This window comes from Mercenaria mercenaria, chromosome 10, assembly GCF_021730395.1.
Source record: "Mercenaria mercenaria strain notata chromosome 10, MADL_Memer_1, whole genome shotgun sequence".
Classification (NCBI taxonomy): domain Eukaryota; kingdom Metazoa; phylum Mollusca; class Bivalvia; order Venerida; family Veneridae; genus Mercenaria; species Mercenaria mercenaria.
Genome location: NC_069370.1, coordinates 2,044,289 through 2,071,782, shown reverse-complemented (window position 1 = coordinate 2,071,782; position 27,494 = coordinate 2,044,289). Strand labels below are relative to the sequence as shown.

The 27,494-nt window shown below is 33.6% G+C and overlaps 3 protein-coding genes across 4 annotated transcripts in view; 1 reads left to right on the top strand and 2 right to left on the bottom strand.

Moving 5' to 3' along the window:
- LOC123559918 (nascent polypeptide-associated complex subunit alpha-like) overlaps positions 1-27,494 on the bottom strand; it is a 193,863-nt gene that overhangs the window by 14,071 nt on the left and 152,298 nt on the right. The window contains exon 1 of one of the 2 annotated variants that reach the window (XM_045352075.2): positions 208-296. The exons of the other annotated variant lie outside the window; for it this stretch is intronic. The gene's annotated coding sequence lies outside the window, so the exon portion shown is untranslated. Of the gene's footprint in view, positions 1-207; positions 297-27,494 lie in introns of those variants that run through there. 2 annotated transcript variants of the gene reach the window in all.
- Positions 1-27,494, bottom strand: part of LOC123560548 (costars family protein ABRACL-like) — an 88,349-nt gene that overhangs the window by 32,503 nt on the left and 28,352 nt on the right. The window lies entirely within an intron of this gene.
- LOC123559917 (annexin A6-like) lies at positions 269-25,857 on the top strand. Its single transcript, XM_053516656.1, is given in 25 exon segments — positions 269-377; positions 1,800-1,920; positions 2,456-2,609; positions 3,853-4,066; positions 4,807-4,924; positions 5,599-5,777; positions 6,182-6,344; positions 11,801-11,904; positions 13,445-13,520; positions 13,973-14,142; positions 14,969-15,145; positions 15,743-15,947; positions 16,213-16,361; positions 17,784-17,961; positions 18,427-18,608; positions 19,315-19,393; positions 20,095-20,262; positions 21,320-21,528; positions 21,970-22,060; positions 22,805-22,973; positions 23,948-23,967; positions 24,024-24,042; positions 24,322-24,417; positions 25,087-25,285; positions 25,813-25,857. Coding segments are annotated over 24 exon segments (3,276 nt in total). The 5' UTR covers positions 269-377; positions 1,800-1,808.

The window sequence follows — 27,494 nt, the reverse complement described above, 5'->3', positions numbered from 1 at the left end:
CATGTACAGCAGTTCCAAGTGCCATAACCATTACGGTAAAATAAAACGGCGTAATTTGCCAGATTTCTAAGCATCTTTACAGATAATCAGCTAAGACATCGCCTTAAAATGTCCTGTAATTCTTTCTCTTTAACATTAAGCTGTTCATAATTGAATCTTTTAAATGTAATTTATGCCAAACATAGCTCGATTTCCCCGGATTCTTACATGATTCCGCAAGAGAGTATCTCCTCCGTACAGCAATGTCTGAAAAGGAAACTTCCGCCGTTTCATTTCCGGCAGGTGCGTATAAACTCTTCAATTAGGAGGTTTTTAAAATGGCATCTTGACAACAACAAACATAAATAAACAGCTTGATAATACGGTTGCATTTTCAGGTAAATATTTTCTTTCATAGTGAATGGAAGTATATTTCTATGTATTTATTGTGATGATTTGCCATGATGTGTTGATGTAATTATCTACACTAGCAGTGTAGGGAAATAAATTGAAAAGACAAAACAAGTTCTGACCCATCCAGCCTCCACTCCTCATTCTCCAGGATCAACATACCAAATGATGCCAATTAATATGGCATGAGTCAACCTGTATAAGAAACAGTTTAAAATCATATGTCAAAATGATAACGTTCCTGTAACGAGTAAACAAATTTGGAGAATGAAAATAATGACTACAAGTTTTACAAAATAAAATAGAAAAAAATCTGAAAAATTTCAGAATAAAAGATTAAGGTAAGCTTTATTTAACACTGTATATAATCTACAGATAACAAAAGGTAGATAGCTCTTGTTCCACAGACTAGGTATCCAGTAACAGATATACCTGGGCTTATTTCAACTCGTGGTACAACCATTCAAATGCCAGGGAGCTACCAGTACCATCTTTCATAATGACGCGGCCAGGGATGGAACTTCTCGCACTCATAGCGGACATTCTACCATTGAGCTATTGAGAATCATCTTGGGTGTTTAATTTTTTTCTGACAAAATCATTTTCATATTCTACCAGCAATTAAGTGAAAAAGGTGGATATATATAGTTATATACACATATATGCCTCTTTCTCGTAATTCCGAGCCTTCTCATTGATCCGAGCCTTTGGAAAATTTGCACTTGCAGCTATTTCCTGTTTCTAAATTTTATGTATGTTGTAGCAAATCATATGACAGTTAAACAAAAATAAAAAGAAAATAGAATTACTTGCATTAAAATAGAAATATACACAACAGAAAATTTTGGCACAAAATTTGCTTATTTAAAATCATTGGGGTAATATATGACCTTCTTACAGAAAACAGAAAGCACTTATTTTAAAACTTTTTTGTCCGCTAACACAATAATATATCTGTTCTTAGTTTTAACAAAGAACTTTTTCAAAAAAGCCTTATTTTTTCAGAGCTAGTACAAATGATTGCAAGTCTCGGTTTTAACGAGAAAGAATTTGGCTGTTTCAGAGGGTTAGGGTCATCATGTGAAAGCCTGGATTATTCATTTACAAAAATCCTTAGAATTTTTCTTCATGGGGATTTTATAAGTTTAGATGTTGGAGTATCAAACTACAGCAAAAACTCTTTTGAAACTTAAATCTATTACTGACCAGCACTGAAAAACCGGCTTAGGGGCTCGAAATAATGGGAAAAGGGCATATAAGTTGGTGGGATATACTAATGCATATATATATATATATATCTATTGATAGAGCTTCAAGAGCTTGTGCTTTCACCTACATACAGGTAATAAAAGTTATTTTGTAATGACATAAACAGTTGGTTAAATTTTTGTAACAAAAATTATTTTCAGTGAGTCAAAATGCCAAGTGCTGGTGCTGTTTGCCCACCGATGATACTGCCTATACGTAGGCAGGTCTACGGCCAGTCAACATCTCGTATAGATACTTCTGTACTTATAGAAATAGTTTGTGGTACGACTTATTTATTTCGTATTTCTTTATTTTATTTATTACTACCTTTTTAACAAAAAAAAAAAAAAAAAAAAAAAGTTTTGAACTTTTTGTTCTGAAACATTTTGAGATCATTCCATTGTGAGGTACTATTTACATGCTTGCCTGATGTATTTTTTTCTTTCAGTACTTCCGTCAGGCTTTCAAGATTGAATATAAGACCGACAAGGTTGCACCTGTCTTGCGAAATATTTTGTGAGCCAAATACAATTTATATATAATCATTACCATAGTTGAATTTCTTCCCATTAACAAAATACTGTTATATAATATAATATATCAGGGTTGGCAACTACCCACCCAGGGAGGGTTTACCCACCAGGAAAAACCCGGGTTTTCCCGTGTTGGGCAATACTCCTAAAATGAATGAAATGGGCAATAAGAAGTTTTTCTACTTTTTTTTAACTAAAACAATTGAGTTTCTATGTTATAAATGTGAGGTATTTATATACTAATGCTTGCTAAGTTAGAGTTGTTTATTTTATTGCCATTTCAGAAACTCCAGATACAAAAATCTATTTCACTGCTGATGGAACGAAACCAAGTCCCTTCCAGCGTAAGATAGGAGGCAAGGAGGTAACACACAGATACACAGCTCCTTTCACACTCAAAGATGGTAAACGAACAATTAAAGCCGTAGCTGTGACAAGGTATGTATGTATATATATATATATATATCACTGATAAATAACACCACATAATGTTATGATACCACACAACATTATGATACCACACAACATGACAGTACCATTTGAAATGATACCTCATTACTGTATGGTAGCACAGTGTTTTTCCACACAACATGGTTATACTACATGACATTATTCCACCATTCAACATCATGACACCACATGCCATTTCAGTACCACACAACATAATGATACCACATGAAATTATTATACCACACATATAATGATACCACACAACATGCTTCAGCACACTATTATAATACCACATGCCATTTTGATATACCGTAACCTGCCATTATGATACCACACAACATAATTATACATAATGCCATAGTGATACCACAATATCATGATACCACACAACAATTTGCCACCACGTGGCATTATGACATGATTATTATGATACCTCTTGTAATTATGATACCACTTGACATTATGAAGCCACACAACTTTAATTCACAACATGCCATTATGATACCGCATGCCATTGTGGTACCATATGACATTATGATACCACACAACATTATGATACAAGACAAAAATTTTGTTACTACACACCATTATAATACCATGTTACATTAATTATACCACACAACTTTGTGATAACTTACAACATTATGATACCACATAACATTAAGATACAACACAACACTGATTATACCATACAACATGATGGTAGCACAGAACATTAGGATTCCACATAGCATTTATAATACCACACAACATTATGATACATCACAAAATGATACTATGTTGTTCATTGTTTGGCAATAAGTCTTGGAAAAGATTACATTCAATTATCTCGAACTTGACGGGACCTGCAAAATTTGTCCGAGTTATTGGTATTTCGAGTCATCCAACATTATATAGATTATATAGGGATTTGGCCATGACTGACGTTGAGTTTAAGCAAAGGGTGGTGTTCGAATTATCAGAGTTCGAGCAAATGGAGTTTGACTATTTGATGTGAAACTGTTGTTTTGCTAAATTTAAGTGCCTTTGGTATCAACTAATATTTTCAGATACATTCAATATTCATCGAAGAATCGATGTCTTTGAAGCAGATCTGCTTTTTTTGCATTTCTACATACATTTAACACCAGTTTTGAATAAATCATGTCAAACAATAAATTTAGGAGTATATCAAAATTTCTGTCTATCTTCATGGATGCATTGTTGCCATGGTGATATTGTTTGTTTACAGAGATGGTTTGAAGGAGAGTGATGTGTTCAGTAAAACATTTGTTGTTGATGATATAGAAAAGATAAATTCTAGTCCATTAACTACATCATCCTCATCGGATCTTGACACCACAGATTTTTTTGACTCGGATGGTTTCGACTTAACAGATTCTACGCTTAAAAGCAGCAAATCTGGCAAATCTAGTATATCCAGTAAAGGAAAGACTAAAAAGAAGGTAAACACTTTCCGAAAATGTGTTTCTACATAAGAGTATGTTTGTTAATCAACTTATTTACAGCTCATGTTTCACTGTTTTATGTCTTGTTGATTCTTAAAAATAAATCAAGAGTTATCCAGGAGCAAGAAAATGATATTGTTATAATATTTTACTGCATAATTTCTTCACTGGTCTTTGAAACCCTTGTATATCGGTTTTGGCATGAAAACTTCTATTTATGCATTAGTATCTGGGATTTTTGTTCTGCTTCAAAACCATTTAAAACAATATTTCTTGTTTTGAAAGTGACCAAAACTGACATTTAAGATATCTAAAAAACCTGAACGTCAATTTGTATTTGAAATAACATTAATATTATTACATACAAGTACTTTACCACAATGCACTTAAATGGCTGCTATATTCTGCTGTTTAGATGTATCATTATAATATATTGAATGTACATAATTTTCAAAACTTTCATATAACATATTTCTGAAGTTTGAAAACATGTATATTTGTGTAACTGAGGAGACTCTCTACAAATTTTAATGGAGAGTATAATCAGATTCTTAGTAGTACCTAACATGATCTCTACACACAAATTTACTGTGATTTCAGACAATTTAAATGTTGATCTCCACTTTGAAGATTTTTTTTTGCCGTATATTGTGATTTTTAATACTCGACCCCCTTTACATGAGTTGCTAATGAAATGACTTCAAAGTTTTTTTCAAATTTTTATGAAAATTTTGCAGAGTAAATCGCCAATTAGGAATTTGCGGACAAGGTCAAGGTCAAAATCACCTACTCGCAGTTTTCTGCCAAAAGATGCTTGGGCAAGTGGAGCAGTCACTGAAACAGAGGGAGGTTATCGTAAGTATTATCAAAATATTTCACCTATAAGGGCTTTTTACATTTCAGTATTATTACTGTTGTAGATTATACAGGTCTGATAGGACTGCCTGTGTAAGACAGGGTTTTCCCAAAGTCAAGGGGCAATGTGGAATGGAAAAGCGATAGCTAGTGAGAATTTTTATCCACAATGTCTTAGGGTTGGGAAAACACCAGTCCTGTCTTACTCAGTCAAGTTAGATCATTTCCTTGCTTATCATTGATATTTTTGCAATATTTTCAAAGATATTGTAGATCAAAAATCACTTACCGGTATACACTATGACACTGTAATACGACACCCAATTACATACAGTCAGTAAATGCATATGTAGATTGTGTGTTCCCTAGGGAAAAGATAAGATGCTCTCCTACCCTGATAACCTTGTCTTCCCCAGCTAAGTTGGCAAGAATACTTAAAAGACGATACATTTTTTTTAGTTTTAAATACATCTGAAACTTCATAGTCCTCACACTTGTCATGAGAATGCCAAAAATATCTTTAACTTCCACTGTGTTTGGTATAATTATATAAGTTCCTTTAACAAATGATTTATTCTGTAATTTCATTCAAATGGTACTCGGCATGTTTCCTAATAAGTAGCAGATGTATATTAATTGATATATAACATGTCATATTCTGTTGTTTACTGTAGCTCCTATACCAGATGGACCATTTAACCCAACAAACTATTCAGGAACACAGATCAATGTATGGGGTGGTGCCCCACCTCCCCTGGTTCAGGGCATGCCAGGTGTTGTAAATCTGGGTCAACCTGGCATCTGCAATCCTTACACTACACAATATGGCTACCTCACAGAAAATATGCTACAGGTTAATTCTTTTTTCTCTTTGCATTTTGTATTACAGGCATATATTTATAATAATTATTATTGATTTCTAGCATTAAAATCCATTACCGGTACTTAAAGCATTTTTGTGACTTTGTATACATATATGTAGATTTTAAGTTAGCTACAGTATTGCATTTAAAAATTATTTTTCTACTGTTGTATATTTTAGGTAAGTCATATGTATAAAGTGGCTCATGCATTATTATTAGCAGTTTTGATTGACTTTCAGTAACATTTATTGCCATTTGTGTCATTAAAATTTCCATCTTTCATTTACTTAAACAAATTACAATGTTCAGTTATTTGATACAAATTCTCAAGTAATTATGTAGTATCTTTTATCACATCATGAAATAATAGTAAATGTTCCTTGATGTTTTACAGAACTGTAATCCTGACACCCGACATGTGACTGTGGGTGATTTACGTCAGATGATGAATAAGCCACGACAGGAGCAACCGGCATTAACAGCCCCGCCCCCGCAAGAAAAGATAGAAGTCCCTGTATACAAAGATCCACCCCTCAATCCAATAAGTCCCGGAGGAGGTAGGAATCAGTTCTTGCGTAGAAGACCGCCTACTGTAACATTTCAAAATACAATGCCTCTCTGGTAGTCTGTGTTTATGTGACATTTTATACTTAGCACAACATTAAGTTCTAGCACAACATTACACATACATGTACTCATCTTGAGTCTATTTAAACTTATCAAAAATAAACGGCCCACAGTAACTCTTTAGGAGATATTATATAAATATTGCATTCCTGAGAGGGTGATATGAAAAATGTTCACCACGGGATATATGAATATCGACCGAGGCGCCAGCCGAGGTCTATATTCATATTTCGAGGGGTGAACATTTTTCATATCACCCTCTCAGGAATGCAATATTTATTTTATTATACCGAAATGACACCAAAGGTCAAAACATTTACTGTAAAATCAACATAATGATTTAAATGATTTATCTAACGTTAAAAATGAATTACCAAATAATGGAGACTGAATTAAGGAGCGCTTACTTGTTAGCACTCGGATGGCAACTCTTCTGTGTAATAAGACATTTTTTGTAGATTTAGTCAACACGTTTGCATATCGCTGAATCCTATGTTAAATTATGCGCATTATCATTTCAACATTGTGACGCTGCTGAAATCGCTAACAGTAACATTCGAAAAACGGCGATAACTTTATTATTTCTAAACGAAACATATATGTGTGAGCACTTATTTTCTTAGTTAGATCATTTCCAATCTCATGGAAATAGTTTCGATTCAATATTTGATAAAAAGTCGTTTTCGAAATTTTTGGCACGTAGAACAAATCATTAATAAAAAAAAATCGGCCGGGTTCACAAATGAAAGAAATTTAATCCTAAATTATAAAAGCACATCTTCTAAAAAGTTAACGTCTCAGTCTTTTACTCAGTGCAAAAGTATCAATTACTCAACGGGAGATATGAAAAAATAATATCACATGCGCAGAAAAACAAAATAGCGCTTTTGCGCATGTGATATGAAATTATGTATCATATCACATGCGCAGAAACTGAAAATAACGATTTTGCGCATGAGATATAAAATTACTGGGGAATATGATATATTATTCAAGTTAAACTAATGGGAAATTTGCATTGGATATTTATGTGAGGTATAATAATAAAACTTGTTTCTGCTTTGGAAAAGTGTGAGCAGGTGTATAAGAAGTTGTATTATCAAATTTATATATGATTAAATGGTATGGAATACCATATAAGTGGATATACAAATGTATTTGCGGGTCAAAAAGTTTGTAAATCGATGAAAACTGAAGTTCCAAAGATCAGTTTGTTTGTTGTTGCAAGACTATAATGGTTTGTCTTGGTGGACATTAAATTTATGCTGGCTAATATTTTCTCAAATTCTTGAATTTGCTAAATTCATGAACATGTTTCCATGTTGCAAACTTTTCCACGTATACAGAAATATACTGTCACATATGTACTTGCATGTTCTAGACATAAATATATATTGCTTACATATATCAGTAGTGTTGTATTTGCTGAAAGAAATATATGAAAGTTTGTTTTAGTTTCTAACATGTTCTCTTCATACTCTTACATGTAGTTAGTATTTTGTTTTATGTTGATGTTGTTTTTAGTTCTAATTACATTTGTTAATAGTTGCATGAAATCTTTATTTTAGTTATAATTATGTCTACCGACACACAGTGGTGTGGGAGATATATTGATTTTCTCCTGTCTGTGTGTATGTCCGTCTGTCTGTCTGTGTGTCTGTCTGTGTCTGTCACAGATCTTGTTCGCAATGTTGTCAAACATTTCTCATCCAATCTTCACCAAACTTGAACAAAATGTGTTTGCCAATAAGTCCTTGGCCAAGTTCGATAACTAGCCAAATCGGCCGAGGCACTTCTGAATTATGGCAATTGAAACTTGTTAGCTCGACTATTCGAAGAATAGTCTAGCTATTCTACTCACCCTGGCGTCGGCGTCGGCGTCGGCGTCACACCTTGGTTAAGTTTTTGCATGCAAGTACATACAGCCATCAATTAAAGGCATATAGCTTTGAAACTTATTTTTTCTTTTTCTAGGTCAATTACCAACCTCTCTGGGTCAAGTCCCATAACTCTGACATGTATTTTGAGCAAATTATGCCCCCTTTTGGACTTAGAAAATTTTGGTTAAAGTTTTACATGCAAGTGACTATCTCCAAAACTGATGCAGATATTGATTTGAAACTTCACATGTGTCTTCGGGGTTAAAAAACTAGTTGATAGCAGCAAGTCCCGTAACTCTGACCTTCATTTTGGCCAAATTATGCCCCCTTTAAGACTTAGAAAATTCTGGTTAAAGTTTTGCGTGCAAGTACATACAGCTATTTCTAAAAGGCATATAGATTTGAAACTTATTTTTTCTTTTTCTAGATCAATTACCAACCTCACTGGGTCAAGACCCATAACTCTGACATGTATTTTGAGCAAATTATGCCCCCTTTTAGACTTAGAAAATTTTGGTTAAAGTTTTACATGCAAGTGACTATCTCCAAAACTAATGCAGATATTGATTTGAAACTTCACATGTGTCTTTGGGGTTATAAAACTAGTTGATAGCAGCAAGTCCCATAACTCTGACCTTCATTTTGGCCAAATTATGCCCCCTTTAAGACATAGAAAATTCTGGTTAAAGTTTTGCGTGCAAGTACATACAGCTATTTCTAAAAGGCATATAGATTTGAAACTTATTTTTTCTTTTTCTAGATCAATTACCAACCTCACTGGGTCAAGTCCCATAACTCTGACATGTTTTTCGAGCAAATTATGCCCCCTTTTAAACTTAGAATATTTTGGTTAAAGTTTTACATGCAAGTTATTATCTCCAAAACTAATGCAGATATTGATTTGAAACTTCACATGTGTCTTCCGGGTTATAAAACTAGTTGATAGCAGCAAGTCCCATAACTCTGACCTTCATTTTGGCCAAATTATGCCCCTTTGAACTTAGAAAATTCTGGTTAAAGTTTTGCGTGCAAGTACATACAGCTATTTCTAAAAGGCATATAGATTTGAAACTTACTTTTTCTTTTTCTAGATCAATTACTAACCTCACTGGATCAAGTCCCATAACTCTGGCATGTATTTTGGGCAAATTATGCCCCCTTTTGGACTTTGAAAATTCTGGTTAAAGTTTTACATGCAAGTTTCTATCTCCAAAACTATTGCAGATATTGAATTGAAACTTCACATGTGCCTTCGAGGTTATAAAACTAGTTAAGAGCAGCAAGTCCCATAACTGATATGCATTTTGGTCAAATTATTCCCCCTTTTGAACTTAAAACTCTTTTGATATTTAACCTTTTTGGGTAATATTTTCCTGCTTCTGGGACAATATTTGGAATAGTCTAGCTTGGCTGTCTTACGGACAGCTCTTGTTTTTGATAATCAAAGCACTGAAAGTCTGATAAGTCTGTTGAGGTCTTGGTGCATGGTTGACTTATATTATATACTACTATTCAGATGATTAGGCAGTTGTGGGAGACATGTGCTTTTCTCAAAAGCAGCTCTTGTTTAAGTTGTCCTGGGTATTTATCATAATGTAATTCTGTAAGATTAAATGCAGAAAAAAGAGCGAAACATGATGTTTGAATGACTCAAGAGCTTGTTTACTGAAATCTTTTAACCTTTATCCTGCTAAGTTTCTAAAATGGACTGGTCCATCATTCAGTTTAGACAGTACCGCTTATTATTCAAAAGGTAGTTCACTGAAAATTTACTGACTGAATAGGGAACAGTGCAGACTATGATCAGACTGCACGGATGTGCAGGCTAATCTTGGTCTGCACTGATCGCAAAGGCAAATTCACCTGCCGCCAGCAGGCTAAAGGTTAAAAACAATTTAGGCACTTTGCGATGCAAAGGTCATGTGATTAGTACAGTATAAAGCACAATAGATGTTTAAAATTTTTCATTTCTTGTCTGTGCAAGACATGTGACTTAAAAATGTTTTAGTTGTAGTCAGTTTTTGTCTTGAGAGAGAGAGGGAGAGAGAGAGAATTCTTTGTAAGTACACTGTCATGATTGTTACAGAAGATTCAGCAATCTTTAAAAACCAATGTAAATTGAAGAAACAACAATGTTTTCTATTTATAATGTTACTTGCTCTTTACTTCTATTATTGTTTTGGTTAGTTACAATCACTTTTACATTTGTTTTAAAGGCATTTAGTAGATGTTTTTATAATGTATTATTTTACAAATACAATAAAAAAATGATAGAAAACATTGTTGTGTTCTTTTTTTGTCTTTTGACAAAGACAAATACAAAGATCTTCTTAACCGTTAGCCTGCTCAATTTCTAAAATGGACTGGTCCATTATTCAGTCTGGGCAGTACCATTTATTATTTAAAGGGGTGTTCACTGAAAATTAACTGACTGAATAGCGAACAGTGCAGACCATGTCCAGCCAGTATAACCAGCCTACACTAGTCGCAAAGGCAGAATCACTTGCTGCCAGCAGGCTTAAAGTTAAACTGAATTTATTCTGAAGGGGAAATATTTAGCTATGTACTTATAGAAATGGCAACTGTAGCTTAAAACAGGACTTGTGGTTTCACAAAATTTATTTTATAAATGTGCAGATTCTGAAAATATCACGTTTTCCTTGTTTGAAAGAATACTGCGTATTTAGTTTTTGGTTCCATGTAGAAAAAAAAGCGTAAAAGTCTCCTACATGGGAAGTAAATGCTCTTTGAACTGTCCTTATTCAGTAAAAAGTAATGTTGCTGGAAGGTTAAAATCACTTTCTTTAAAAGCATTTAATTTTGTGTGCACAAAATTTCATGGTTTTGCTGAAAACGACTATTTCTTGGGGATATGAATTGGGGCCCCGGCCTTTTAAATTTCCAAATTTGGAAGATAAAATGAATGGGTGTTTTTGTTTGTTCATTAAGATTCAATTTGTGGATTGACTCAAGCACGATGTCCACGAAAAATTAGTCCCCCGTGAAAACTAATGATTACATAATGTAGGTTATGTGAATAGCACAGAATGTCATCTGATGTCTACAGTCATTCTATAAGGTCTTATAAAGCCCATGTAAAAAGTAATTCAAATTAAATATTATATAAATATCCCCTTTTTAGGGGTTATACTGAACATTGTGAACTTAAGAAACCTTATTTCTAAATAGTTCGCAGTATCTGCTAACTCTCTTGTGTATATTGTATTGATTTCATAATGACTAAAACCAAACTCAATATGGTCAATTGAAAAACATTGCTTTTGAAAAAGCCTGGTTTAAGGCATATACTGTCATGAAGTTGCATCTGTACCATCAAAATTTAGACTGCATTATAGAAATTTGATATAGACAAAACTTCAGATGAGATATAATGGATACAGGGATACATTCACATTTCTTCAAGATTATGAACTACTAGTGTAGCAGCTTATAAATGGAGTTTGACTGTACTGAACCATGCATAATTTATAAATTGATTTTTGTAGGTGATTACAAAGGAAATCTTCTTCATGTGTACGCCCACATGTTAGATTTTGCCAACAACCATAAAGACTTCAGGTTACCAGTAGCAGACCCTAAAATGGGAAAGGTACGATCTTTTTTGATTCTTGGCAGCAATGGCAGCAATGATTTGAAGCAAGTCTTTATTGAGAATATATTTACTGGTGTAACATTCCTGTCTGCTCCAGGATTTCAAACAGCATTATTGGCAGGTAATGCATTGTTGTCCCCAACCTTTTTCACAGAAAAAAACGTGGACATAGCAATGGACTGTAACCCTCTGTCCATTTATTGGTCAGTTTTATGTCTGATCTGTAACCTGCCTTCCATCAAATGACTTTAATATTACTTGGCATAAAAATCGGATGTGGTAAGGCCTAGGCCTGTTAAAGGTCAACAGGGTCTGTTTTGTATCTTATACATTACTCTGCCCTTTATCAAAGGATTCTAATTTTACCTGACATGAGTGTTTCCCACAACCAGATCATTTGTCAAGTGCAAGACCCAGGCCTAGACACTTTAAGCCAAGATCACATATGGAGGTGAAATGTTTACAGGATCTTTCTTATTTCAGTTCATTTCTCTGTCATACATCAAGAAATTTTGGTATTACTTGGCACAAATGTTCCCTGTATAATAGTTTATACTAATTTATTTTCGCTTTATTGTGATGAAAGCTTCAAGCTTATTTGAACCACTCTCGAGTCCGCTTCCTGGAAAAACCAGTACTGGTGTCATATGAGAAGGCTTGGTCGTGACCCCAGTGGGGCTCGAACCCACGATCCCCAGGTTGAGTGGCTGACACCTTAACCACTAGACCACCTATCCCTATATTGAGATAGAATGTCTAGAAAAGACTCATGTCTGTATGTCAAAGGTCAAGGTAAATCTTTGAGGTCAAAGGTTTGACTTATGTTGGTTCTTGAGTCTATCATTTTTTCAAGGGATTTAAATATTACTCCTCTTCCACATGACCTGACCACATACAAGATCAAGGTCTAACCTGGGGGTTGAATATTTATAGCATCTGGTCCATAAAATCTACCATCTTTGAATGGAATTTAATATTGTCATTAATGTAAAATTGTTTATCATGTGCGAGATCCAGATCCAAAGCCACATGATTTCATATATAAAGAAATAAACAAAGCATTACATAGGCATTCAAAAAATAATATCGAAAAGTATGGTCGTATTATAGATCCAAGGTCAAGTCCATAACTTTGACATCCATAATTTGTAATGAATGTTCTCCATAACAAGTCGAAGTGTTGTGCACAAGGTACAGGCCAAATCTCCCAAATTTTCAAATATTTTATACCAGATGTTTTAGGCATAGAATCTTTATATTGTGTTGAAGATATTGCAGTCCAGTTTTATGGCATAGCTTTTATTTGGCTGTTTATAGACTCCAGGCTATATAGCTGTATGAAATATTCAGAAATCATATATTGCTTTTTTTTTTCTTTTTTAAAAAACCTTTTGCAAAATTTGTTTATATAAAATAGCCTGTGTCTTTAAGTTTCTGTTTATACTAATATTCATTTAAATAAAAAACCAAAGGAACATACCCCAGGGATCTTCATATTTTATAATGCAACATTCTAACAATGTGCACTTTTTTCCAGATGTTGGAGGCAAAGTTTACAGATCAACAAGACTGTTTTGAGTTGAGACTTGTTCTTGAAAAGCCAGGAATTAAAAGTAAGTTACCACAGATGTTAGTTTTTCTTTCAAAACATCACAATTTTAAGAACACATGCAAGAGAACCATAAAAAGTTACCAGTAACATATACATTTATTTAAAGTTGTTTGTTAGTGTTCAAGAACTTTAAAAAAATGTCAGAAAAGGAAAATAAGGAGGAAGCTTCATGTCGCTTTATTTTTTAATATAAAAAATAGTTAATGAGATGTACTGGGACAGAATTAAGTATACATGACAATGCTTTAGATGAATATGTATAAGAATTAGACTAGAATTTGAAAATGAATATCTTAGTCTTTTTTTATTTTCATATATATCTGTATCAAAATTATTAAACAAATTAATTGTATTCAGTAGAAATTTTTCCTTATAAAATCTGAACACTATTGTCACTTTAAAATACAGTTATATCTATCTCAGAAAATGTATGAAAGGTAGTTTTTTTTCCAGGAGGGTCAGTCAAAAAGCCAGAAAAGAAGAAAGAAGAAAAACCAAAACCTAAACCAAAGAAGGAGGAGAAAAAGGAGAAGAAGGAGGAGCCTAAACCGAAACCCAAACCAAAGAAACCCCCACCTCCGGAGAAAGATCCTTTCTTTGCCATGGAAACTGAGGATCTTAATGTAAATATCACTCATAAACTTGGTTGTGTTCTATTCTGCCAAAAGGTCTTCTTAACAATTTTGTTTTACTGTAATATCTTCAGTAGAGGCAACCTTGTAATTGTATTTTGGCTATGAAATCATTGTTATTCATAAATGACTGACTTTAGCAGATGGTATGGTTGTGTCAGTCAATGTTATTGCATACTGAACAGGATTTTCCTGCGTTTTTACTGGTGCTAGAAAAACCCATCTTATATACACTGGGGTGTTAGTTGACTCTTGTGCTGTAATTCATGAATGAATGTGTAAATTCATACGCTACTATAACAAATTATTGCTTAACTTATAAAAGAAAAGCATTTGTTTTACTTTATTTCTTCTTTAAATTAAAAAAATACAATATGCAAGAAAAAAATCTCACTAGTTTGAGGTATGGATAGAAATACCAGGCTCTTGAGTAACTTTTTTGCAGTAACTCGGCAGAGCCACATTACTGCCTAATCAGTTACCAGAGCCAGATATTTCCATCCACACCGACAACCATTGAAATATTCTTATTTTTATAAATGTGACAAGACTTTAAAATTCCTGTCATTTTCTAAATACTGTGAAAAAATTTAACTTCATATTAATAAAATTTCCTGGTTTCAGCCAAAAAAAAAAACAACACAACTTCATGGGGACATATAAGTGGATTCCATATTTCAAGGATTAAAAAGAATAGGAATTTTAAAGGCTGATCTAAATCAATTAAAAGAAAATTTCACAAACACTTCCAGCTGCTAAAATTATGTTTAGAGGTTTACATCTTTCAGTCAATCACATGTTTTACCTATACTTGCAGCAACAAGGTACAGTGAAGGCGTACGCTAATTTTAATGCAGAACAGGATGCGGAGGTGTTAAGGGGTGCTATGAAAGGATTGGGTACAGATGAAGAAACACTGATCAATGTTCTGTGCTACAGGTCTAATACACAAAGACAAGAAATTGTTTCTACTTATAAAACCATGTTTGGAAAGGTACATATTTACTTCATTCCAAATACACATATAAGATATTTATTTACTGGGCAAGGAGTTAGGGATTGAATGAGACACACTTAAGTTCAGATCACGCCTAAACAAAAGTTTTGAGTTTTGTTTAGGGAAAAAATTGTGAACATTAAAATTATAAATGAAATATTACATAACTATGCCATATCACAGTCATTCCAGCTTGTGTATTAGTGTTATAATACCAGCTTATGCATTATTTAACTGGTATATGATGTCTGGGAAATACCATTTATTCTCTCGTACCATGTCCCATACAGCCAGACAGAAATGCTGGTTAGTTTTAGATTATTGTTGTTGGCATATATTCGATATTAAACATTTAAAAGCAATGATATGATAAATTGTCAATGAAGGTGTGTTATCACAGTTGTCCAATAATAGGTTCTTGAGTTTTCGTATTTGCCAGAGGTGCTACACACGTTCGATCTAGTACAGTGCAATTATGAAAATGCAGGTTAAGTTAACATGATATTATTTTTTTCCGAAAAACTGCATGATCTATGAAAAAAGCTGTAAACACACAATTAGTATGTATATCAGTTAGCATGTTTTCTCCTGCAGGATTTGATAGAAGACATAAAAGGTGAGACAAGTGGACATTTCTGTGACACATTGAAGTCATTGTTGATGGCACCAGCAGAATACGATGCGTATCAGCTACGTAAAGCTATGAAAGGTCTTGGTACTGATGAGGATGTTCTCATTGAGATTCTGTGTACTCGTTCAAATGCGCAAATCAAAGAAGTGATCAGAGTATATAAAGAAAGTAAGTTGTGCTCTTTTATCATATGAACATTAATTTAGATATATATGTATGAAATATTACAAACTTAAAGAACTTGAAAATGGCAGAAAGAAAGTACTTGGCCATTTCTTTTGATACATAGAAGAAAAGTGTTAATAACAAAATAGAAAGTTGTCACCATTATCAGCAGTAACAAACATGGGGTTTTGTTTCTTTAACAAATGTCATGATATAATGCTTTAAATGCTTTATTTTGGATTAGTTTGAGTACCTTTTCATATTTCAGAATTCAACCGTGACCTGGAGAAAGACATAATATCTGACACTTCCGGACATTTCAAAAAGCTCCTTGTGTCTTTGGTGCAAGCAAATCGTAGTGACAGTAAGGAGGTGGACAGAAATAAGGCAAATCAAGATGCAAAAGAACTATATCAGGTCTGAATCTCTGTGTTACCTCTGTTTCAAGTGACCACAGTGGGTTATATAAGTTCTGCAGTGGAAATATTGAGCAATATTAGGAACACAGAATTTATCCGCAAAAAAACAAGTGCATATTTCTCAATGAAAATCTAATAATCTTTTTGTCATATATACATGTACACTTAAAACTATTTTATGAATGATATAAATGTGTTCTTTTAAAATGTTGTGGTTGAAGAGCTTTTAAACACGACAACACACATGAAACGTCACACGGCCAATATGTAATTCGAATTATGACAACAGAGTTTATATATGAACATGTAATAATTCATCCTACTGATTTTATGATTTCCTTGCAATTTGTTCAGTTTCCAGCCTGCAGTGGCAAATCACCTCATGCTGCAAAGATTGAAAGGATAATTGTCTTTGATTAAGAGAATAAATTCTTGCATACCAGACGGGGATTTCCAGTATTTTTACTGGTGCTGGAAAAATCCATCTTACACCCCGGGGTGTAAGATGACTCTCGTGCTGTAAATGACGTATTACAAACTACATATATGTAGAAGATTATGTAGTAATTTATATTTTATTTAAAAAACGGAATAAAAATTCAATACCTTGACAGTTCCTATTGGTTTCTGATAGCATATTTCTCGATTCAAATCACGTTATTTTATCAAAAATTCATAACGTTACGCTGCAACTGATAAAACAAAACTGGAACTAAAACGTTATTTGTTTTGAAATGTCATGACGTCTTTCCTGTTTACAGACGTTGGTGTCGCGCGCTTTATTTAAATACACTGACATAAGAAATAGTTTTAAAAAGAAAGCTGTTCGATTGATTCTATTTTTATTATTATTTCCTGAAATCGGTATGCAAGAAAAAGATTCTGTCACTGGTTATAGGTGCAGATGGAAATATCCGGCTCTCGGGTAACTGTTTAGGCGGTAACTCGGCAGGGAGCCTCGTTACCACCTAAACAGTTACCCTCAAGGCCGGATATTCCCATCTGCACCTACAACCAGTGAAAGAATCTTATCTTATGGTATTAACCATTATAAGCCATAATGTCTTTATCCTAGTGGTTAATTGCTGCCTGTAGTAGCACATTAACCCTTACCCTGCTAAATTTCTATAATGAACTTGTCATTCTTTCAATTTGGACTGTACCAGTAACTGTTAAAAGAGGTGCTTACCAAAAAGATACTGACTGAATAGTGACCAGTGTAGATCTTGATCAGACTGCACGGATGTGCATTTTGATCATGAGCTACACTGGTCGCAAAGGCAGATTCAGTCATGTCCAACATGATAAGGGTTAAAAGTGGATAAGATTGTTATACATATTACTATAAGTGGTTTTTTCTATGATTTTACATTCTTCTATTTATTCATATACATGAATATTTATTTTTTTACCCATACAGGCTGGTGAACAGAAATGGGGTACAGATGAATCAAAATTCAATACCATACTGGTGACAAGAAGTTATCCTCAGCTACGTGCTACGTTTGAGGAGTATCAGAAAATATCTAAGAAAGATATAGAAGAGGCATTGAAGAGTGAGATGTCTGGAGATATATTGAGAGGCATGCTTACTGTTGGTAAGTACTGAACATACAGTACTGAATATAGAAGAGGCTCTGAAGAGTTTGATGTCTGGAGATATTTTTTAGAGGAATCCCTGCTGTAGGTAGCTTGTGTTTGAGGTTAAAGAGTGAGATATTAGGTGACATACTTAGAATGTAAGTGATGTTTGAGGTTGAAGAGTGAAGCTTGGTGTTTGAGGTTGAAGAGTGAAGCTTACTGTAGGCACGTGATGTCAGGGTGGAAGAGTGAGATGTTTTGGATATACTCAGGGACATGCTTACTATATTTAGGTATGTTTGAGGTTGAAGAGTTAGATGTCTTGAGAGAAACTTAAAAAAACGCATTCTAACAGCAGGTAGGTGATGTTAACCAGTGTTGTATGACTGTTAAAGAGCAAGATGTCACAAGATATGAGATTTACTCTATTTTGCAAATATATGATTTGAGTAACCTCTAAACGCTTTATATTTATATTTCAGTTCGCTGCATAAAGCACAAGTTCAATCACTTTGCCCGTCAGTTGCAGAAAACAATGAAGGGTATAGGGACTGACGACGACACCTTGGTACGAGTTGTTGTGTCCAGGTGTGAAATAGACTTGGTCAATATCAAAGAGGAATTCCAGAAACTGACTGGACAGACGCTTGATCAGTACATCACTGTAAGTAAATTGATGACTTTGTAATGTGGATCTTGAAGAAATGAGCCACACCATAAGAAAACCAACAAAGTGCATTTGCGACCAGCATGGATCCAGACCAGCCTGTGCATCTGCGCAGTCTGGTCAGGATCCATGCTGTTTGCTTTCATTGCAATTAGAGAAACCGGTAGCGAACAGCATGGATCCTGACCAGACTGTGCGGATGTGCAAGGCTGGTCTGGATCCATGCTGGTCGCAAATGCACTATGTTGGTTTTCTCATGGTGCGGCTCAAATTGTTCAAAAGTCTTTATCGTTAATATGGGCAACTTCAATAGATGTCTGCTTTTAAGGACTAAAGCAAATTGTTTTGTCCAAGAACTACTGTTAAATTTAATTTGCTTCAAGTAAAGAAGACTATTTAATCTAGTAGTAGTACATACATTTTGTGTATTTACAGAGGATTAATGACTTCTAAGTGCTAACATAAATCATTTGGTATGATTTCTAAGTGCTAACATAAATCATTGAGAACAATTGCTTAGTGCTAACATAAATCATTGAGTACAATACTTTAGTTTGTCCTGTGTATTTTCAGTTCAGCAGCCTCGTTTGTTAAAGACATTGTTTATCTGGCACAGTTAATTGTTGTTTTTTTCTATGACAATGTTGTACAGAATGTATTTTTAGGATAAAGGTATTATTCTATTTTTGACATTTATTTTCAGGATGACACATCTGGGGATTACAGGGATGCTATTCTTTCATTAGTGGTGGGAGGTCCTCCACCAGATATGGCTTCAAAATGTAGGTACCAATTCTTAAATAAGTTGTGCCCCCTGAAAAATGTGGGGCAAATAAATTTCCCTTGTCTTTCCATACTTTTTTGTCAGATACTTCATTCATAAAGAAATCTTTAAAAAAGTATAATTCTTGGAGATATGATGGTTATATTTTATATTTTTAATGCAAAAAGTTCATAACCAACTTCAGAATGATTTTTTCATTTGTGAAAACAATTTTTCATTTTTGAACTTTTTTTTTTCACATTTTTCTATTTATTTGATGAAAGTATTCAATATCATCAAAAGCGAATATTACATAAATGTCTTTTCAAGTTGAACTTTCTGGTTGAATGAAATATAAAAATACAAGTTAGTAAATTCAGTGTAGAAAGACAAAACTTTGATATTCTGTTATCACATGTTAGTTTTTCTGCTGAAACATATATTTCTTGTTTCTTTACCTGTAATATAAGTAGTCAGTTCGTCCAACATCTTCTATACTTGAAATGATATTACGTCAAAATCTTATTACACTAAAATTTTGCAATGGCTTTATTCCACTCCCTTGACGTCAAATACGTTATAAAAATAATTGAAACGCAGTGCTTACAAACAACGCTAGTAGAATCTGTGTGTCTTTTTACAGAATGATGATATCAGTGTAATACTGTGTGAAGTAAAGTTACGCAGTCATATAGTTTATTCTGTTCTATTTATCAACAGCTGGCAAAGGTTTTGTTGAGGCTGTCAAACACAAGACGGAAGAAGAACTTGATGAAGATATCAAATTGGAATCAGAACCAGTACAAGAAGATCCAACTCTTATCCCAGCAGAAAACTTCAATGCCGAGACTGACGCTGAAGTCTTGAGGAAGGCTATGAAAGGATTTGGTATGTTATCACTCATTTGCATTTACCGTGAAATCATTACTATTTGTAGGGGACTAATTTTCGTGGATTTCGAGGTTGAGTCAATCCCTGAAATACAATCCCAACAAACATGTAAATTTTTTATGCATTTTATCCACAGAAGGTCAAATCCATGAATTTATATCCCCACAAAATAGCATTGGAACAATGAAAGTTCATTCTCATGAAATTAAATGAATTTACAGTATTTTATATACTCAAATGGTTGCATTATAGTGATATTGCACTGTCTCTCATTTCATCCAATATGATAAGGCCCATATAAGGTGACTTGACTAATGATAATTTTACTATTCAACTTCATAGTGGTCCCTCAATTTAACCAATCAAATTGCTTGAATGCTGTATTTGCACTGTCTTCTCATATTGGCTCATATTTGCTCAATGGACTGTGGTATAATTGACTCAGTCTGTTTCTTATGACATGCACAATTTATCAAATAGTGTGTCTAGTTGAATAATAATTTAACAGTCTGGTCAAACTTCATCCTTGTGTCAGTTGTGACAATTCAGGGACATGTATAGTTTTTTTTTGCCGTTAACTGAAATAGAGAAAAAACAACTGATTAGATATTCCCTCCCTGTGATATGAATTATTATGTTTACTGTAAGCTAGTCAAAATACATATAATGCCTTTTATGTACGTTTGTTCACCACTGAGATCCAACTCTGCGTAACTAGGTATGGGGAAAATATAAAACCAAACTCTAGGTTGACTTGAAAATGGGCAAATTTTATTTTGCCAAATGACTCAAACAAATAGAAACCTAATATGATAATTTTCCCGCATATCTGGGCCAAAAATTCCGCCACAGAAGAAACAGGGAGCTAACATTGACCTGGGATGCCCACCCAGATACGTAGTGTCAGATGAGATGTATAGAACAGTAACTGCATTTCTTTGGATTTTTTTTATAAATTAATACTAGATTAAAATACTATTATGTTTTCTTCAGTTTAGTGATATGATCCATTCGAAAAGCCTACTGTAGTTTCAGTTCTATATGTATATTACAGGGACAGATGAAGCAGCCATAATCAAAGTACTTGGATACCGGTCCAACAGTCAAATGTTGGAAGTAGTGAAATCCTATAAGACAATGTTTGGTAAGGATCTGATAGCAGAATTGAAGAGTGAGACAAGTGGAGGATTTAAGAAACTCTGTGCCGGTCTGTGTATGGCACCAGCTGACTTCGATGCCATGAATCTGTATAATGCCATAAAGGTAACATCGTACTTTCTGGTATTTTGGGAAGGGATAATAATAATATTCCTTGGAGATATGAATTTATGAATTTCAACAATAAAACATAAAATCAATGGACTTTTACTTGTTTGTTTAGGATTCATTAGAAATTAACCCTTTCCATGCTGGTCAGGATTAATTCTGCCTTTGCAACCAGTGTAGATCATGATCAGCCTACACATCTGTCGTCTGATCAAGATCTGCACTGTTTTGCTATTCAGTCTGTATATTTTTGATAAGCACCCCTTTTAACAGTTAATGGCACTGCCCAAATTGAAAGGTGGACAAGTTCATTATAGAAATTTTGCAGGGTTAGGGTTAAATTTGATTAACTTGCCCACAAAATCTACCATGAAAATTAGTCTCCTATAAATATAGATGATTCCACAGTAGCTAGTATATCTTACATTGTTTTAACAGGGTCTAGGAACAGATGAACAAGTGTTGATAGAGATTATATGTACTCGATCAAACCAACAACTTATAGATATCAAGGCAGCATATAAAACCAGTAAGTCATTTTGTCTTTTATTCAGCTTTCTTACAGATAAATTGTTAAACGAAATCCCTCCCCCGACAAAAAAGAAAGAAAATGTTTTCACCAGAGTTGGGAGGGGACATTCCATTTATCTTTCCTTTTAAGTGTAAGCCATTCACAATTTTGTGCACGTAACCTCTAATGCATTTCTTGATAAAGAAGAAAATACTTCAATAGTTACAAGAATTAAGAGAAAAATTAACAGCATTTAAAAAGAAAACAGTTCCAAGTACTCAACTATATTATTTTCAAGTCATGTGACAGTTTAGACTTAATATTTATGGAACAAACACATACTGATGTATATTTTTACTCTGGGTTGGCTTGAAGGGAGGGGGAAGAGATTTCCTGACAAAAATTTCTGAACGTGTTGGCAGGATGGATCCATTCTTAGGTATTGTCCATGGTTGGCTTATTTCATGGTAAATTCCATGTTACGCAAGAACCCAAAAGTTGAAAATTTAAATAGTTGTATTTTAACCAAATTTTTCTTAAAATTGGTGCCAATATTTCAGAGAAACACATGGGAATAACTAAATAAGACATTCAAAAATAATTTGAAGGAGTCTTCAAGGAGAATCAGTTACCTATATTATTAAGAAGTTACATAATAAATTATTACTTACAATAGTGCTCAACTTTTTCAAATTAAAAAAATTCACAATTAAAAGAATCATTGTACATGTACTAAATAAAGATTTTAACTTACCATTGTAGATTACAACAAGGAGTTGGAGACTGATGTTGCAGGAGATACCTCGGGTCATTTCAAGAAGATTTTGATCAGTTGTTTACAAGCAAACAGACCGAGGGTCAGGAGTTGACAACCAAGGCAACAAGATGCCAGGCTTGTATGAGCTGGGGGAAGAAATGCACTGAGAATCATGTATATACATGATGTTTCTTGTTCTGATTGCCAAGGTGTCGACATTACTATGATGTTTTAATTCACCAGAGCAGATCGATGTCAAAGTCAATGTTTGTGTGACTGTAACCATCTTTTGTTGCATTAAAATTTTGTCATCTGTCTGTTACAACTTTTTTCTTATGATATCTCCTCTAAAGCCATATGCTGAAAGTTGATGAGAGTTTTCTCTGTATGGCTGTGTAGCAGGCTTGGAAAATCTTCTCTGACTAAGACAAGTTTAGTTTTGAAGGAATATTTTTGAAACATCTTGATCTCATTTCTGTTCATGGATGTTAATTTCTTGTTTGTTTAAATACTACAGTGAGAAAGCATTTTATTTTGCTGTTTTCATTATATAATTTGTAAATATGGTATGAAAGATTAATCTACCATTGTTGTACAATGCAAGATTGGAACTGGCTTTCTTAACAAGGTAATGTTTTGTAAAAACTAGCAGAGCTTGTCCATCGAAACAGTTACCTCAATGTATATTCAACAGAGAGCCTTGTTCATCGAACAGTTCCCTCAAACAATATTCCAATTAGCAGCTTGTTCCATCAAACAGTTTCCTAAACCATTAATCAACAGCAGAGCTTGTTCATTGAAACAGTTTCCTCAAAACCATTAATTCAACTCAGCAGAAGCCTTGTTCCCATTGAACAGTTACATCAAACGTATATTCAAACTCGCAGAGCTTGTTACCATCAAAAACAGTTACCCTGAAACAGTATAAATTTTAAACTCAGCAAAGCTTGTTTCCAATCGAAACAGTTACCTGATAACGTATTTCCAAACAAGCAGAGGCTTGTTTCATCAAAAAGTTATCTCAAACCGTATATTCAAACTCAGCATGGGTCTTGTTTCATCAAAACAGTTACCATCTAAGTAATTCCAATAATAACTGGTCTTGCCTTAAACAAAGCCATGTGTTCATGCAACAATAGTGTAGACAGCATGGCTAGGTTCCATATATGTTTTATACCTTTTTCGGCTTAGAAATCAAAGACCTGTATTGTTCTATACAGGCAGTATTGCAGAACAGAAGTCAGTGATAAACAGTTTGTCATGTTGTGTCATCATGTTGTTGTTCTCACAGTTTGCTGCTGATATTTAATGGAAAATTTTTTAAGTATTTTACATGCACAGGATGAAACATAATAAGATTGTAAAGACAGATTTACTGGGTTTTTCAAATAAGAAATTTAATTAACTGCAATTTAGTGTCATACAATTTTCAGTTGTTTCTTTATGGATATTGATACGGTACTGATAATGTGCACCAATAATGTGACTTTACATAATTCGATTCAGTGATATGCAGCTAGAGTTCTCAACTGAGAGCAACATTCCAAGAATATGCGAAATTAGCCAATAAGGACATAGACGATACGATACAGAGTGAAATGTCAGGGGACTTGAAGAACACATGCTCACAATAGGTAATTCATTAATTGCAGTTTGAGAAACAACATAGTGCATTGCGACAGAATGGATCAGACAGCTGGCACGCACGTTGGTCAGGTCATGCTGTTCGCTTTCATGCTATTCAATTAGAGAATTTTCGACAGCATGGATTCCTGACCAGATCGACGAAATGTGCGGCTGTCTGGATTTAGGCTGGTCGCAAATGACTATTTAGTTCTGGTGCGGCCATTTAATTGAGTTTGTTCATAGAACATGGACAGATTTTGTAGGGTTGATAAATCAGAATTTTACTATAAAAAAAGGACCAAGTTTTTTTCAAATGTTAGATTTGATAAAAGACATTATGTCTGAAGTCATTTCATCCTCCACCTTTGCTTAATGTGGAGAGGTTGGCAGTTACTATGAGAGATCATGTTAGTATTGTTACAGAATCTGGAAGCATGGCAGTATAGACAAACAGTATGAAAAATAAACTATAAAAGCAGAATTTTAAAGGGTTTAATTTTTGCTTAATTGCTGTCCCAATTGCAAAATTAATTTGTAATATTCATCATTAGTAGAATTCAATTCAAGTAGGATACTTATTACAATTTCGCAATATTAACTCGATACATACTAAAATTTCTGTATTGAAATTTTGACCTGCGAAAATATGTGCTTTACATATACAAATTTTATTTGCAGTGAGGTGCATCAGGAATAAAGCGGCCCATTTTGCATCGGAACTACACAAGTCAATGAAGGGATTAGGTACAGATGATGATACTCTGTGTAGAGTGGTTGTGTCAAGAGCATGTGTAGATATGGTTCAGATCAAACAAGAATTCCAGAAAATGTTCAAACAAACTCTCGGAATGTTTTGTGCGGTAGGTAATTCTATAAAAATAGTAATAAGAATGATAATAACTTTATTTTGAAGTGACATATTACGAGTACCTTTCATACATACAACTTATTTCCAATATGGACTTCTATGTAAATGCAACAGTATCACGAATCTAAGTAAAGATTTTTATTACATTGATACTAGAGAGCTTGAATTATAAATTATTAAAAATTCTTACCATTGTTATTGGAATGTATTTTTTATAATTTAATAAGTATGCTTGGACCTTGTGAAGATTTTAACCTCTGTTTCTTGGTGTCTGAATACATCACGGTATTTAGTTGAAAATGCCTGAATTTAAAGTACTTTGGTGAGGTCCTCTTACATTGAATATCAATGTGATTCCTATGAGAGCAAATGTCATCTTTGTTATTAAAAAACATTCAGTGTCTTGTTTGTAGAATACAAGGTGTTACACCTTTTTACAGCAATGTTTTCAGTGAAAATGCTTGCTAAACCTAATTTAGAAGGAAGAGTTATTTACTGTGTTTTATAAACATATTTCAGGATGACTTCAGGAGATTACAGACTGTGTTTAGCCGTGATACGTGAGAAAGTGCTGGGAGAAGTAAAATTTGTCGGACCTTCTCCAGATGAATTTGTACCGTATATTTTTTAACAAGTTTCCTTATAAAGACTTGTTTTACACTGTATTAAGTGTCATGCGGATTTGTTGTAAAATAATGGTATGCGATTGGCTGAAGTAAGTACCCTGTAATTAAAACAACTGGCAAAGAAAGCTGTACCTATATGCTAGTTAGTGTTTGAAGGTTGATATTTCTAATTTGAGAACATCTTCCGCAAGATTTTTTGAGTTTACAGACTCTTTCCAGTCAAACAAATTATTATATGCATTTTATAGGACTAATTTTTGGTTACTAATGAACATGTAGTAATTCAATGTCTTATACCAAAATATGTCATAAACCATTGACTTACGGTACAGTGATGCTTAGCTTGGGTTTGTATACTATAAAGCGAAATTTTTGGATGGGTTGAATTGTTGCTATCTCGCGAAATTAATCCTTTGTAAATTGTACCATGTATAATTTAAATTAAGTAGGTACTGTTTAACAATTTCGCGAATATTAACTCACGAATCAATTACTCCAAAATTCAAATTGCAAAATTTTGTCCAGTGAAATGTGTGCTTTTACAGTAACAGGCACGAATGGTAACTTTTTTATGAGTACTATTTTTAAAGTACTAGGTTTTTTTTTTATTTTGTAGATAGCATAGTCATGTCCTATTGTAGATGATCATTGTATTATGAATCATTCATTGAAAGACTGTCATTGTCATATGCTATTTACAATATGACAGCAATCTTCAGATACCCTTTAAGATACACAGAGTGTATAGTCACAACGAAACTTTTATATTTAACTAATGATATTTTTTTTTTTATATTTAAACGAGTCCATATTAATATAGAGTGTTCCAAGATTTTTATGTCTCTGTTGCAGAGGATTGTGTATACATGTCATCTTTGAAGTTAAATTGCTTATTTCATTATTGAGAACTTGCTACTGTAAATGATTCCTTCCTATCATGCAAATTTCAAATGAATGTCATTTTTCATTGGGACAGATCCATTAACTTTAAAAGGGTGAATGGCGAACAGGCATACTTGATTATTTGTTGCAAAGGTTAGAATCGTCATGTCGCACCTGATATGGTTTAAATCGTTTCATTTTCATATTACACAGTTTGGGACCTGAATGATTAATGTACCTCTCAGGGTGGGAATTTTGAAAATTGCTGTATTGTGAAATTGTTTAATTAAGTCACCCATTTGCTCAAATGCAGAGCATTTTTCTTCCCAATTAACAGGCCAGGCTCTCCAACCTTGTGGAGTAAAATTGGTATTAGTTTTGCATGGTTGTGGGCAAATTTTTGTGTAGAAATGTGAGCTTTTAAAATATTGTTTTGGAATTATGTCAAATATATACAGTAGACTGTGTTGTATTTAAATCATATAGTGTTTTATAAATCTATAGATCGCTTGAATTGTGGCATTACAATCATAACCAAAATTGTTTTGATTAATATGCGAAGCAGAAATGATCCTGTCCTTTTTCGGCATTAAGAGTGATTTTAATAGCAAAAATTGTAGGCATTTGATATACATAATGAGCACACATAAGAAAACAACTAGTGCATTTGGGACAGCATGATCAAATAGGCAA